Source organism: Idiotropiscis lumnitzeri, chromosome 3, assembly GCF_059441095.1.
Source record: "Idiotropiscis lumnitzeri isolate Australia: NSW breed Sydney's pygmy pipehorse chromosome 3, RoL_Ilum_1.0, whole genome shotgun sequence".
Taxonomy (NCBI): domain Eukaryota; kingdom Metazoa; phylum Chordata; class Actinopteri; order Syngnathiformes; family Syngnathidae; genus Idiotropiscis; species Idiotropiscis lumnitzeri.
In genome coordinates this window covers 647,571-663,125 of record NC_142393.1, presented here as the reverse complement: position 1 = coordinate 663,125, position 15,555 = coordinate 647,571, and the positions used below count along the sequence as shown (strand labels likewise).

Sequence of the window (15,555 nt, the reverse complement as noted above, 5' to 3'; positions counted from 1 at the left end):
GCCAGTGTCGCCGAGTCAACTTTAGTTTTCTGAAGTCAAGTCATTGTTTTGCACTTTCGGGTTTTTTTTAGTTCCTTCTTTTCTTTTTGTTTCTTCAATTAAAAAAGTGACTGGTGCCGCACTTTCCTGCATTTTTGGGTCCTCCTCTTCCTCCACCTCCTCGACAACCTGACACCGAATGCAACCCTTGAGAAATATTCCCAACTAAACTTTCCAGGCAGGAAAAAAAAAAGTGAAAGTTCCAGCGAGGAGGCTGACTCCACATTTCCGGCTGTTCTGTTTCAAATTGTCGGTCGTGGTCAGCAAAAAAGCAGGACGCGAGTGTGCGCCCCTCCCAGCCTTCGTCGATGCCGCTCTGCTCCCTTCCACAGTTCCTCGTTGCCGTGTAAATCTGCATCCTTTAGAAATGTTGAGGTCGGGATGTCCACGTGAATTTTGGGACGTTTGAAGCGAAGTTCAACGATTTCCAATGGCGACTTTGTAATCGGTTCCTTCGATGACACTCGCCAAAACACGGAGAGAGCGGAGGGGGTGTGGCCATATTCCTCATGAACTCATTCACGACCAGCCGGAAAAAAAAAGGATCTTTGACGTCTTTAGCCGTCAATGGCAGCAAATGAGTTAAGTTAAGTTTTATTTGCTAATTTCTCCAAAATGAAAAGAAAATAATACATTTTCGTTTCATGATCATAAAATGTATGAACTGAGCTTGTTGGCGAAAAATGGGCCATCTTGGATTTCGTCCTCCTTTAGAGAGGGAAGCGGTGCCATCGTCACTCGAGTGAAAACACTCGTCAACGCTGAGAACGCGTGAGACGGCTGCAAGCGATGCATCGTGCATTCATTTTCTTTTTTTTTTTTGAAACCCAAAAAGGAGCACTCTCCCTTCTTTGGCCACACCTCCAATCAATTATTAAGGCCGAAAACAAATGTCTGCACCTCGTCATGAATAATGAACGTTGAAGCAAGATGGCGGTTCGGACCAGAGGCGGTGCAGATGACGCGAGTTTTGCGCAAACGTCTCCTGGAGTGATGCGACGGACGCTTCGGCGCTCGTTGGAGAGCTCGATGCATTAAAAATAAAAAATAAAAAAAGCTCAATGCATTCCAAACAGACACACGCTGGCACTGCGCTCACGCGGGCAAGACCGACCCACACCCACGTGCAGAATTTGCGAGCCGAGGCGGTCGCACACCCGTGAGCGGCCGGTGAGAATGAAGTCGGCGTGCATCTCGTTCCGAAGCGCTGACCTTTCCTCAGTGGCTGATAACACAACGTAATAAGAGAGAAGTCAAGTGGAGGGGCGGGGCAAAACCCCAAAAAGCCAAACGAAACAAAGATGGAGACAAATCATGTGAAACGGAGTCAGGACGGAAGTGGGCCGCAGAATTTCGCTTGAACCTGTTTGGCAGTTTCCACCGAAATTTCATGTGCGCTTTGGAAACGCCGTCAACTTGATGTTCTGGTCACTTCCTTTTTTTCGCTACCACGGAACACGGGCGACGTAACGGCCCGAAAGGCCCGTCTACTTTTATGATTCTGCGTGATTAAAGTCAAGGCCGCTCTCGTTTGGAATGCGAACAAATACGACGGCTTTGAGGATTGTTTTCATTGTCATCGACTTCAACTTCTTCATATCAAACGGGAAGCGTCAGGTGCACAAATTGGCACTGCAGACGAGTTTTTCTTTTCTTTTCATTTTCATCTTTTAGCTCGCCTGCACCACGGCATCGTATGAGTCCGCGTGAAGTGTAAAAACGCGTCGCTAGATTAGCGTGCAAACATATGACCAACGTCAGTCTGAAAGCAGAAGAAAAATTCCGAGCGACGCCGGACAGCCCACGAGAAGCAGAGCGCTCGTCGCTTTGAGAGAGAAAGCAACAATAAAAGCAAAAAAAGAAAAATGCGAGAGTTGGAGAAAGAAAAGGTGTGTTTGTCCACCTTGGTGGTCTTGACTTTGTTGCCGGTGCTGCAGCTCCATCCTGTGAGGTCCGGAAGAACCTTACACTCCTCGCCTTCCATGCATGGCTCCATCTGACACCACCACTTCTGAGCAACGATGGACGCTGGGGAAAAAAAAGGCGCGAGGATATGGAGTGGACAAAAAAAAAACAAAACATGAATTTGAATGAATCCGACAGGATGAAATTAACACACGACTCGGACCGCCTCGACTCACGCGAGAGCTTCTCTGGAAAGGTCCGTCTTGAAAATGGCCTCGCAAGTGTAAATTATTTCCATATATTATTTCTATTTTTCTTGCAAGCATTCGTGAGCGCAAGCTTTGTAGCATCGAGTCTCGACGTAGACGGGAGCGCTTTCACGCCATGACTCTCGCAACGCCCGAAAGCTTCCAAATAGAACAGCGGATGTTCCTCTGTGGCTAAAACGAGATCATTTGAAGATGAGCTCAAAACGACACGTATCGGTTTCTTCTTTTTTTTACAATCTGTGCTTTTTTCTTCTTTTTCATTATTTATGATGGTGGTCTGCGTGACTGCGATGGGTCCGATCGTGTCATGCGAATTTAATCAGTACGCGGGGCCCCATTTGCATTTTCAATTCAAGTGGAAACAAATCCAAAAGGACAAAACCGGGGGCAAGATATTCATCAGACATCCGAGATGCGTTGCGATCTCTCGGGCTTGCGAGCACATTTGCCCGCCGCACATCACGTCGCATCAAAAGCGACGTGTGCCGTGAGCAAACATCGGCGAGACGAGCATCCGCGTTTGCGCTCGCCGTCGGGACCTTTCCCGGGCGGGAATTTAAGAGCAAATTTGATGACAGGTCATGGCGAGATTAGCGTTGAAGTTGTCGCTCCGTCTGTTGGGCGAAACGTTTTGAATGGCCGGGCGCCATCGAGACACGAGCGCGACTTTGCTTTCACATTTTGTGAGGTTGCGCAACCTGCGTGGCAAATTTTGACGCTTTTTGTTTCCGTTTTGATTCCATCCGGTTTTTATGCATTTTGTATTTTCTGCGTTCGCTCACAATTTCGGAATTAATTTCCTCTGACGGCCTCCAATCGCATCTTGACGACGACAAGAAACGTCATTTTCCAAAGACGGATTTCCTACGCAAATATAAATTGCGTCTTTAGATTTCTTCATTCGGGCTTTCGACTTTCCGTTCATGTCGACATTTTGAGATTTATTTTGAAAACATTGAAAAGAAGATCATCGTTGAAACTTTCCGGTCCTAAATTGGAAGATGATCGAGATGTTTTTCGCCGTTCCTCAATTTTTGGGACGTGACGTATTTTCTTTGTTTGTTCGCAAGCGCAACACAATTTTCACGCTTTGCAATGATTCGAATGCTTCCGATTCAGAAGACGAGTTTCTTTCCACGTCGCGAGTCGGATCACAAGAACGGCCGTCGGAACGGAAAGTGACGGTGTTGCAGTTGGCGCGTTGGCTTCCCGAGTTGCAACTTTTAAGAGTCGGCGTGGCTAAAATGAACTTCAGAGCGAGCGCCTTCATTTGTTGGTAAGCTCGCGTTGTCCGCCGTCCGCCGCGCACGGACCGCAAGCGAAATGCGTACGTACCGTGGACGCACGACGGCATGTTCCGAGTGGTGCCAGCGACCTGTCCGGGGAAGCACGAACATTTGACCGTTTGAGATCGCTCCTCGATCTTGTTCTTGTTGCAGCAGCGATGGGCGGCGATCACCTCGCACGTGCCTGCCTTCACGTGCACTGCACAACACACGCACACACACACACACACGCACACGCACGTGTGTTAAAAGAAGTCAAAGAGTCGTTTGCGAATATTTGAAAGCCATTTTTTTTTCTTCTTTTTTTGGGAGGGACGAAGCGTGTCGGCTGTGACTGCCATGTCGGATGCGCGCCCTCTCACTTGAGTCACGGCAACATTTTGTCGCGTCGCTGCAAGTTTTCAAGGACAAACCAAGTCGGAGAGAAATGGCAACCTCGCGTACTTTACTTTCAAGATGTATTCGGATGACAATTGAAAGAGACAAAAGATGGCACACAAGTGAAGAGCGACGCTCTCTGAGAAAATATGAAAATGGCACACGTGGAGAGAAACTCTGACGTTTTCCTCTTTGACTTTTGCCGACCGTGCTTTTGCTTTTGCTTTTGCTTTTGCTTGGCAGGTGTGAAAAAGCAAGCGAGTGGTTTGCAGTTTAGCGCCTCGCGTTGTTGGCAAAATCGTCCGGAATGCGGTTCGAATCCGATCGGAACATGAAGAAGAATCTTCATCAGCGCTCTGACCTTTTCGCTGACGAACGACCCCCACAGGAGCACTTTTGTTGACAATCGGACCTTTTTCAGATTGAATTTGGAGCCAATTATCGCAAATGAATGACGCAATTTCCTGGGGTTGTTTTAAATGCGTTGTTTTCCTTTCATGTTTCGTCGGACCGTAAACCTCAACTGGGCTTGGAAATCAGAAGCTTGAGGCTTATTTTTGAACAATCGTCAAAAGTGGCAAACTGCAGCCGCTTGTGACGTGAGCCAAGTTGAGTTGACTGCGACCGTGCAGCTCCTATCTCAAATTTTTGCTCTCAAGTCAAAAAAAAATCTTGAATGCGTGTCAAACACTTTTTTAAAAAAACAAAAAAACAAAAGCTAATGCGAAAACAAACTGACAGTAAACTAAAAGAAGCATTTTTGAAAAAACTAACAAAGCCACCATGAAAACTAACTACATTTAAAAAACAAAAGCAAATAAAAAGTAACCAAAGTAATTAAAATCCCCAAACTCTAATAAACCTGAAATGAGCTGACTCGGCGCTGTCGTCTCTCGCATCTCGTTGGCCAACGTGAGGAGGATCGCCTCGCGGCATTCATCGGGCGGCGCGTAATTCACGATGTCCTGCTCTCTCTCTCTTCACGTGATTCTACTTGGCATCTCGTTTGCGTGGCCTTTTCCTTGCGGGCTTGGCAAGCTTGTTGGCCAACGTAAAAAACCGAGCCAAAGAAACAACAACTTTTCTTTTCTTTTTCTTGACAATAAACTTTGCAGCTCTGGATATGAACGCTCGCCGCTTTGAGTTCTGATGATTTGCCGCCGATTGGACTTTGCAACGTTCACATTGGAAAGCAAAAGCGCAAGCTCATTCGCTGTCTTACAACATTTTTCCTTCCGTGTGTGCAAAAAGAAAAGAAAATCGCATCCTTATACATCCGAACAAAACAACTTTTTTTTTTTTTTCCACACCACAAATAATGCTTTTCCATAACGATGCAAACGCGTCTCTTAAGCTCACCGTTTACTCCTCAGAGGCATAAAGTTGCCGTCTGTACAAGTAGAAAAACAAAAGCTTCTCGTGCATGACGAATGTCAAGTCACATTTTTTCCTCAAAGTCTTCAAGCTTTTCATCTTGTGTCGCTATTTCGGAAATGAGCCTCCCACTTTACCCATTTTGCCCCCGACTGCGTCCGGCAGGGTAGCGAGCATCAGACGTTTTTTGTTGTGCCTCCGTTGACACAAGTTGTTATCGCGCGTGCCGGCGACGTTGGACCAGCGGATGTCGTTCGTCTCTGTGAGTTGCAGGGCGTGTTTTTTGGATTCAGAACGACCGGAGAGAAATCCCAAAGCTTGACTTGACTCTGACTGCAAAGTCGGCGCTACTTTTAAGCGATTCCAAACGGATCATTTATTTATTTTTTGTTCTGGTTGGCACCTTCACGCCACACTTGCAGAAATCTTTTCCGATGTTCCAAACTGCTGCTTGTTGTGACGTGACCCTGACTTGAGTTGAAAGAGTTCGACGGCGTCCACACACGCAAACGAGCCGCACGCTGCTTGCATCTCAAATTTTTGCTCTCAAGTCAAGGTAAGAAAAAAATCAAATAAAATCATCGGAACGTCGACTCACGTTTTTGAAAATTTGCAAGGCGTGTCACTCGTATCGTCACTGGAAAGTCAAAAAGATGATGATGATGAAGAATCTCGATGGCTTTGATGCTGAATTTCCTTTCGTGTGTTCAGGGAAGATGTTTTGAACTGGATCACGAGTTGCAAACATTTGTTAATTAGATAACATTGTACGAATGGGTGTGCTCTTGTGCGTGTGTGTGCGTGTGCGTGCGTGTTCCCATCAGTGCATGAAGTACGTCCGTGCATTTATGCTAATAATTAGATTACATTCCTCGGAGACGGGAACATCCGTTGTGAATTGTAAACAGCGGGCAAATTAGAATTCGCTTCTGGTTCCTGCCAAAACAATTAGCGGCGAGAAAAGTGCAGGAAAACACTTTGGACCGCTCCTTTATTTCCCTCTCCGCTCTTTTTGGGCTTCCTGCCATCTTGAATGTTCTTTAACACGTTCCGCCTTTGCCCTTCTTTGGACGCTGCGCTCGGGTATTTGCATAAACGTCGGCTTTATATTCTCTCCATATTTGATTTTTTTTTTATTTGAAAGCTGAGCACAGGCGAGGAAAAAAAGAAAAATTCAGTCCCCGTGCATATGAATACATTTCCCGTTTGCCAGCCCTAAAGGAGACTGACGCACAAACCGTCGAGACCCTCGTGTGGAAAAACCCAAGACGGAAAAACGGAGAAAAAACTCAACAAAAACGTGACACATGCACAGATTGAGCTCCTGTCGAAGGGGGCAAGAAATGCGTCATTTTTATGAAACATTTGCAGAAAATAATCCTTTTTATGCGTTGGCTGAGGGAAACGAAATGTAATCTATTACAAGTTACTTTCATTTGGAAGTTCCGTGAGATGAAATGACTTTTTCACGTGCTCGAATGGTGTTCCATTGTCTCCATCCCCAATAAAATCGACGTCGCCATCAGCGAGGCCTCGCTTCATCATGCCGCGGGACGCGCACACACACACCGGGTGACACATGGCGAGTCGCCACGTATTAGAAGAAGGCCCGACGCCGCCGAGCGCTAATTTCAACGGCAGGCCAATGCAATTGCATCGGAAATGTTATCATGAATTAACTCAACGTTACCAGTGAGGCATTAACCTGTGTGGGGGGGGGGTGCTTGCGTGCGTGCGTGTGTGTGTGTGTGTTTACGCAGTCCAGCTCTTTGAAACCTTGTGTTAATTGCTAATTCCTGACTGGAGGTGACTTTCTACAAGTGCTGCAGGCATTTCCTGCTCTCCTCTCCTCACATTTGTCGAGTGAGTTTTCATCCAATCAGAATTCTGCTAGCTTGTGTTGCCAGGCAGATTTCATAATCCTAGCGGCACATTCTTTTCCAGGCCTTCAGATTCTTACCCGGCGACTGTTTGAAAATCTAAAATCTATTTTTGCTTTTTTAAGACACAAGAATGGAAACGTGTGGATTTAATTGCAGAGACGCTCTCGCATCTCCAACACTCGCTCATGCGGAAGTGTGTGTCTTTGTATATTATTTCTCCAGCCGTGGTGTGAGAAATGTTGGCGTTATGAGGGCCATCTTCACCGAAGGCCGACGTATGCGTGAAACGCACGGCCCGCCACCTTCTCCGCATTTAACGTCATTTGCAGCCCAATTTTTTTGGCCGCGGACGTCATTTGAAGCTGGCGCGTTTTTTATTCGACCATCAGGCTCCCTTTTTTGTTCTTCTGGACAAGCGGATGTAAAATGATGGTCTTTGCTGTGAGCAGAGAAGAAAGAACGACTGCACGGCCGGCATGTTGATGAGCTTCAGATTCTGATTTCTGTCACAGGCAAAAGGGCGGCCACTCGTAAACGTCGGGCGCCGTGTATTTCACTTGAGCGGGTGTGTAGAAATATATCAACTGTCCATGTGACGGCGTGTGTGTGTGTGTGTGTGTGAGTTATTGTTGTTGTTTATGTCACCCCGCTGTGGAGGTGTCGTCGTGCAGATCAAGATAAATGGCTCGCTATCATCCCGCTTACGTTGCGTCAAACATTGGACACTCGCACATGCTGCAATGCACAGCGCCACACACACACACACACACACACACACACACACACACGCACACACACCCGCTGGCATCTGCAAACACATCAAGTCGCTCGTGTCAGGGATCCTCGCATTTTTTCAAGCGGCCAGAAGTAACATTTGGTTTTGTTCAAAACGCCTGGCAAGTTTCGTGCGCGGCCTTGAAATAAAAAATGGCCTCTTCCCAAAATCGTCCCCTCGTCCTCGGAAGGCGAATTCATGAAGCGCTGGGTGAATGTTTTCGGACAATAAATGTGCAGCAAATCGTCCAGAATGACAACATTTTTCTTTTGGTTCTCATCCGTTCACTTTTTCCAACTTTTGGCTGCAGCATCCGTTTCGAATTCAAACGATTTGCTTCCATCCGTTTTTTTTCTTCTTCAAATTCTCACAAAGATAACACAAGTGAATATAAAACGCCGTTTCTAAATGATGATTCGATTTTTGGAAGGCAATCTGAAAAAATCATTTCGCCGTCACTTTTCCAAATGGTTGCGTAAACTTTTGCAGATGAGGAATTTTGTCCAATTTTTGGAAGTGAGAAAGTTTTGGAGCATCAACTTTTGTGACCTGACTTGATTTCTTTGCCTTTGACTTTGGTTTGACGTTTTCTTTGCGTTCCTTTTGTGCGTCTTGTTAGCAAATGGCGTCCGGCTGGGCTGGTTTACGTTAGCCAATCAGCTCCCTCGGAGCTTTTGCGCCTTGCTCGGCCGTCCCTCGTTGGCTCGTCAATTTGTTTGCATTTCGTGACAATGTCAAAGTCGCTGTCTCGCGTCTTTGTTCGCCGTCGCCGCCCAGTTTTTGTTTGTGACTTTGAGTTTGGATTTTGCGGACGTTGTTGAGTTCTTTTTTTTTTTTTTTTTCCAAGTCTTCCTCAGTACGTCTGCTCTTGTTTTTGAAAATGATTTTGTTCAGCACACGCTGCACCCGTGCTTGTCTTGGTCTGGTTCCGTTTTCTTACAAGAAGTGCCCTTAACGTTTCAAGAAGCATGCCAATCGGACTTTCTGCCGGACCACACCAGCAGATTTAGCTTTTTTTTTGGGGGGGGTTTCGATTCGTTTTTCTTGCGATTGAGGCCGACGCAAATAAGACTTGGACTTGAAAGCGTTTCCACTTGAGGCTGACTTCTCTTCTTTTGGCAACTTGTTCCATTTGCGAGCAGCATAACGACCAAATGCGACGTCACCATCTTTGCTAACTGACCCGATTTATTATTGAAACGTCATTTCGTGAACGTATTGGGGACCCAAATTATTCGTTCATTTCTAGATTTTTAATTTTATTCCACTGCTCATTGGGAAGGCCGGCATCTTCTGAAGTGCGAGGCGGATGCGCCCACCCCTCGTCCACCGTGTCACTCGGGTCCATTTCAAAACATCGAAACTTTCCAATGGTCACAAAGTAACTTTTTTTCTCAAAGCGGGATCGGAAGCCTTTTAGGACGTTCCGTGGAATCGCTGCAAACAGTTTGTTGTGATCAAAAGCTGCACAGCGATCAAGAAGACCAACATGGACACCTTCCCAGCATCATTATTCAATCTTGGATTATTTCGTACTTTGATAAAATCATTTTCTATTCCGTGACGAGGTCAAGAAGCCGATTTGAAATTTTGTGTTCCAAACAAAATCGCTGAGCGGATTTCAAAGCACTTTTTGGACAATTGCGCTTAAAGTTTGACTCGGCTTAAGTCCGACATCTCCAAATTGAACTTCTTTCGGCGCTTGAGGATCATAAAGTTGCCGCGGTGGCCCGACGCTGCCTCGGCACATTTCCCGATTTTTCCAAAACGTCGAGGCCTCCCGTTGGAATGAAATCAGCTCTTCCGGTTCACATCACCGCAGCCGGAAAACAACCAATAAACGGTGAAACAAGTGACCTGATGGAAATGGTGAAAAGGATTTTGCTCCCCACCAGGCGCCGCAAACGCCAACCCGACTGGCACGATCGAAGCGAGTCCGTGCTTCGTGCGGCTCGCCCAATCAACGGCTTTCCTAAATGCGCTCGCCGCATCCAAATTGGTTTCGCGTGCCCTCGTTGGCCACCGAACGTTGACTAACGATGTGATGAGCGCCGCGATTGGTGCATGAAGCGCGTCAATTGGCGAAAGGCGCCCGCGATTCCCTCGCATCGGCACTTTGCCTCACGCGGCATTTTGTTCTTCCTCTCGCGCCACCGATCCGATGAAAGCGAAGCGCCGAGCCGGAGTTGGAAAGATGAGGAGGGAAGCGGCGATGGAGAGACGAAGGCCGCGTTGGCTGATTAGTCGCCGTGACAACCACTTCGATGATATCTTTGTCAGCAACTGAGTTGTCCTGCAGTGAGGCAGGAGGCCATGTTGGTTCGCCTGCGGGCCAAATAGGAACCTCGCGTCCCGCTGTTTTTTGCCATCCTTTTTCGAGTCACGTCTCGCAATACATGCCGTTGACTGCAGAGCGCTTCCAACGCAACATTGGAAAGCATCAATCAAAGCTTTTAGAAAACATTTGCAAGGCATCGCATGCCCCGGCGACGCCGTCATCATTGCAGAGAAAATGGAGCGGCGACGTCAGCAAGACGCATCTCTCAAACGTTTCCGTCGCCAAGATTGTTGCGGACGACGCCGAGAAGAAATTTTCATCGGAAAGCCAGCAGACTCGCGTACGAGGCAGTCGGCCGCTGACGTTTCCAAAAGAGAAATGACGTTGCGTTACGTACAAACAGAAAATGAAATTGTACGATTTTCGGCGCAAAAGGTGACTTGATATTCGCGCCGTCTCGCGCAACATGGCGGCTCGCTGGCGTGCGTTTGCTCCGGCTTCCTCCCACATTCCCAAAGAGGCTCAACATGTTAACGGACGTTCACAAACTGCAAAAGACATCTTTGAACCATACAAATCCTGAAGAAGTTTAGAACACAAACATTGACATCGTCCAGAAAGAAGGGAAGGTATTTCTGGAATCGGTTTCTGCTATTAAAAAAAAAAAAAGATTTCAATTAATCGGAGCCAAAATAAGCATAAAACACTCAGTGAGGGATTGAGTGATTTGTGCTTTAGTGCAACCCACAGAGTATTTACACTGCGGTTCTGCAAGGATTAGTCGCGTGTGTGAGCGAGCGAGAGCGAGAGAGGATTAGTAAAGCTGCATTACTGATGTTTTATTTAAATCACAACAGCAAAAGACTAAAAATAAAAGCCTCTTAAGCACATTTAGGCAACATGAGAGGCCGAGCCTGACAACTCGACAAACATCGTGTTTGTGTCCTTTTAAAGACACGAGCTGGAAAAGGATGCGCACGCAAAACTTTCTCTAATCTCGTAATCTGATGAAAGTTGCCCCGTGAGCATATGTTGGCCACGTGTCATATTAGCGAAGGCGAGAGAGAGAGGAAGAGAAGAGGGCAGCGCGTGCGGACAGAAAGCAGACGGGGAAGCCGAGAGGATTTCATCAAAAAGGCCGCGGGGGAGAGCGACGTGCCGAGGCAGCGCATTAGCTCGCCGCTTTCTCGCCTTCCTGGCATCGGCATTGATCGCAAGTACGTCGGTCGAGAGAAGAGCGAGCCATCCGTCGGGCCGGCACGGAGACGCCGAAACCCAAAAGCGGCCGCCACACCATCGCCGGGATGAAGGCGTAAACGTTCGCAACTCGACAGATGTTACGATTGTCGAGACGCGAGAGCGGGTGACGAAAAGGACAAATATTGCGATTTACGGAGTCACTCGTCAAACGCAGTTTGCGTGCGCGCGCCTCATCATGTCCGCCTTTTCTGATGCTGGTCCTTCTCTCTGGCGTGACCTTTGACCTCCCATTGAATGTTTGGCAAGCCCCGCCCCCTCTCGCTCCACTTTGAAACCTCGTTCGTTCGGGACTCAACGTGAGTCTGTCGCTGTTCTCTTCTTCCGTTTCCGTTTGCTAACTTGTGTTCAAATTTCCTGACAGCGCACGGAAAGCGCTTTTTTGACAGCTGTTGTTTGGAAAAATAAAGTGAGATTATCTTTTAAATCATTGTCGTAACAATTTCAATGATTGCAGTACTTTGGGATTTCATTTTGTTTATAATTATTATCATAATATTATGATACGATTTTGCACTTTGATTTTCTGGCTGTGCAAAGGTTGCATTAAAACCGATTTGAAGTTTACGAGTCTCCGACCGCCGCTCGTTGTCGCCTGCATCATCCATATTTCATTTGCATGCCGTCGCAAAACCCAGAAAAAGAAAAAGAAAAAGCCAAGCGACTCCTGAAGGCCACATTAGAAAAAGTCAGCCTGTCTTGCTTGCGCAATTTTTGTTGCACCGGTGAACGAAGACAACGAGCGCTTTGGGCTGTTTTGCTTTTGCTCACGTCAAACGCCAAATGGCGCTTTTAGCGCTTTTGCTTTTGTTGGTGTCCAAGTCGTCCCGCGTTTGCTCGTCTCCCGCCTCGCCGTCTTTGGCCCGCTGAGCGCCGTCGCACCTGCAAGCACGCCAACGAACCAATCAAGCAAAAACGGACGGACGGTGACGAGCGAGCCGGCCTGATGGCGCCTTTTTGGGCTACAGAAGTTGCCGGCGATAGCTCGTTAAATAATTGAACGAGACCATGTGGAACGCCCAAAAAAAAAAACCCAAAGAAAAACATGAACTTCAAGTGAACTCGTGTTGTCATCAGGAGTGGACAAACGCTTGAGATGGGAAGTAGCGAGAAGGAGTCGCTTGCGGCAAGTCCGATAACGTGCGCTCGTATTTCGCAATTTCTCAAACGCATCGGCGCCGTCGCAACCTTTCTCGTCATTTGCACCGTCGCGGACCGGCGACAACTTTTCATGTCTTTCAAACGCCGTTGGCTTTTCATTGGTCCGCTGCCGTCGTCCAACGTGAAGAACATCAAACGGGAATTTTCTCCAACAATGTTTTTGTTTCTTCTCGGATTAAAGCCATCGAACGCACAAACACGAAACGTCGGCAATTCTCACTTCATTGAACGAGAACGGGATGTGAAAAGATTTCTCAGCATTGCGTTTTGCGCGCCGTGACCAGCTGAACCGAAGCGAAGCGTTCGCAAACGCGACGGACGGACTACGCGGCTCTTCTTCAATCTTCGTGAGTGCTCGTCCGTTTGTCGGCATGAAACTTTCACGTGGAATTTTCCGCCGTGCATTTTTTATCAGGCCATATGGAGCGGCGTTGAGCGAGAAGCGCGGAGCGGAGGGCAGACGGGCCGTCTGCCGACACGGCACGCGAGCACCCGTCGCATGTGGGCCGGCGTGCACGTGAGAAGGCGTCCGTGCGCACCCGCCAGGGAACGTTCCCCACGGAGCGCGCGCATGCGAGAGTGCTTTCTGTCGCCATCTTGACACAAACGCCGTCTCCGAGTTGCACTTTTGGGGGAGATTGCCGTCCAAACTTTGGCGAGCGGCGTCATCCGACGAGAGGGAGCCGAAAGCCAAATTGCTTCCGGAGGAGATTGGCCGACTCTCGCCTCTTCATCTCGGCCGGACGCTGTCGTCGACGTTTGCCGACTGTCGTGTCTGAACGCTAACTGACGTTAGCACGCGCAGGCTAGCATGTGCGTCTGACGGAACGCCGCACGCGATTGGGCTACGCTCACGTCAGGTAGCGTCTTCGGTGGCTCGCGGCGAGTCACGTGGATTAAAAAGCAAAAGTTCGTTTTTAAGAGCAGTTGTGCTTCGCTAACGATCTGATGACTGGTTTGTTCCCGTCCGAGCGACGATCCGCCGATGGATGACGACGTGCTCTGCAATCCGTCGCGAAGGAAAAGGCGCGCCGGCACGCGACACACCTTCGCATTCGCCGCCGGCTGCTGCTGCTCGACGACGACGACGACGAGGAAATGTGACAGGACAAAAAGACAACAACCTTTGCGTCAAAGACGTTCGCGAGTCGATCGTGATGCCGGGCAGCCGGCGAACGTTCGAGGCGCTCATCCGGTCAAGTTTGAAAAGGGTCGGAAAATCTCAAAAAACGACGCGGGACGTCGCAAACGCATCGAGCGGTTGAGCCGAAGGGCAGGCAAAGGCACAACTTAACATTTGCCAGCCATCACTCGACATCTTCCGAGGTCAAATGAAAAAGTTTCGGGCTTCCTCTTCAGGCCGTGGCGTCGCCGCCGATGAGTCATTTTGGGCCGACGAGCTTTTTGTTGTTTTGTTCGGGAAGCGCAGCGTTCCGGTGGCCGACAAGTCGCGTGCCACCAGAATTGTGGTTTTTTTTAATCATTCGATCGAAATTTGTTTTTCCTTTGCCATTAAAACGCCTCAAATTTCGACTGCCGATTTTGCAGCCGTTCAAAATTTGAATCGTCGTTGCACGATTGGCCAAGACAGGAAAAAAGCGCCGACACTCTTGTGATGATGTCGTTGCAGATTAGAAGCGAGCGAGCGAGCGAAACGCAGCCACCCGCCAAGCAGATTGGAAGGATTTCTTTACAATTGGAAGCAAAACAAGTCAAGACTTTGTGAGCGGGAAAACCAAATATTGCGTCAAACTTTTCGGTGACCACCAGAAGCAAACGTTGTTTGTTGCGAGCGCTTTGAAGCAAAATCGAAAACGTGCGAGGCGTTGGGCCTCGTTGGTCTTCACTTTCGTTTTTCATCTTCCCTGGATTTCGTTTCCGCTTTGTTGACAAGCAAATTGCTCCGTTTTCTCTTCACGGGAGGAGACGCGAGGGTGCAAAAAGATTTTTGGGCAAATATCCTCAAATGATTTTTTTAACAACTCAAACCGACCGGCCGCTCTCGGGCCGCATTTACACAAGATTGCAAAAAATCAATCAATCAATCAAGGCCTTCGTTTTTTTTGGGGGGGGGGGGCACCCTACCTGTGTGACTCCGATGTGCCTGCGTGACGGAGGCCAGACAAAGTGACAGCAGGAGACTCCACACACCGACTGCGCACATCCAAGGGCCCCGCTCACGCATTCTGCCAGAAAAGAGGGGGGGGGGGGGGATACACGCACACTTTGTCAGAGATCGCACTTCCACTTGGCAGAAATGCGCGTCAACGTCCTCGCTTGGCGTCGTTTGCAGAAAACTGGAACACGGTCAAACAAAACAAGCACGACCTCGCAGCAAAAGACAAACCAAAAAAAAAAAAAACATTTTGTCTGCCTAAATGTTCACACGGAGGAGACGGCAGACGGCAGAGCGACAATGAAAAGATGACGAGATGGAAAGAAAAAGATTAAGGTTCTTTCTTTCATTTCCCGTGTTGGCGGCCAACGAGAACAAGGTCAACATCAAAAGCGGAGATGAGTCAGGTTCTCTTGTGCGTGTGCGTGCGTGCGTGCGTGTGTGTGCGTGAGTGTGCGTGAGTGTGAGGGTAGCAAATAGCTGGCATCTGCTAAATAAAGAGCAGCGTCCTCTCGAAGCAAGCCCGTTTCGCAACCTCGCTCAGACAAAACACGAGCGGTCAGAAAGCGCAAGATTCCAAAACGAAACGGAGCCATTTCATTTCAGAGAAAAATCAATTATCTTTCGCTGTCCCTGAAAGCGCGAGACGACAGCAGGTGTTTACATCAAAATGTTGAGCGGCGACGACGAGGACCGACGCTTCCATTTTGGAAAAAAAAAATACAAAATCGCAAACAACAAAGACAAAAACTTCTTTCGTCAACTCGGGAAACTTCGGGAAGCTTGTTGACGTTGCCAAGTCACGATTCATAATTACTGGAAATTGAGGCCAGT

General features: G+C 48.1%; 1 protein-coding gene across 1 annotated transcript in view; it reads right to left on the bottom strand.

The window, feature by feature from the left end:
• Positions 1 to 15,555, bottom strand: part of LOC148339303 (chemokine-like protein TAFA-2) — a 36,039-nt gene that overhangs the window by 3,209 nt on the left and 17,275 nt on the right. Inside the window, exons 2-4 of the mRNA XM_088290581.1 lie at positions 14,691 to 14,791; positions 3,549 to 3,698; positions 1,943 to 2,067 (exon numbers count right to left, since the gene is read on the bottom strand). Of these exons, the coding sequence (XP_088146707.1) occupies positions 1,943 to 2,067; positions 3,549 to 3,698; positions 14,691 to 14,790 (375 nt within the window). The 5' untranslated portion in view covers position 14,791. The remainder of the gene's footprint in view (positions 1 to 1,942; positions 2,068 to 3,548; positions 3,699 to 14,690; positions 14,792 to 15,555) is intronic.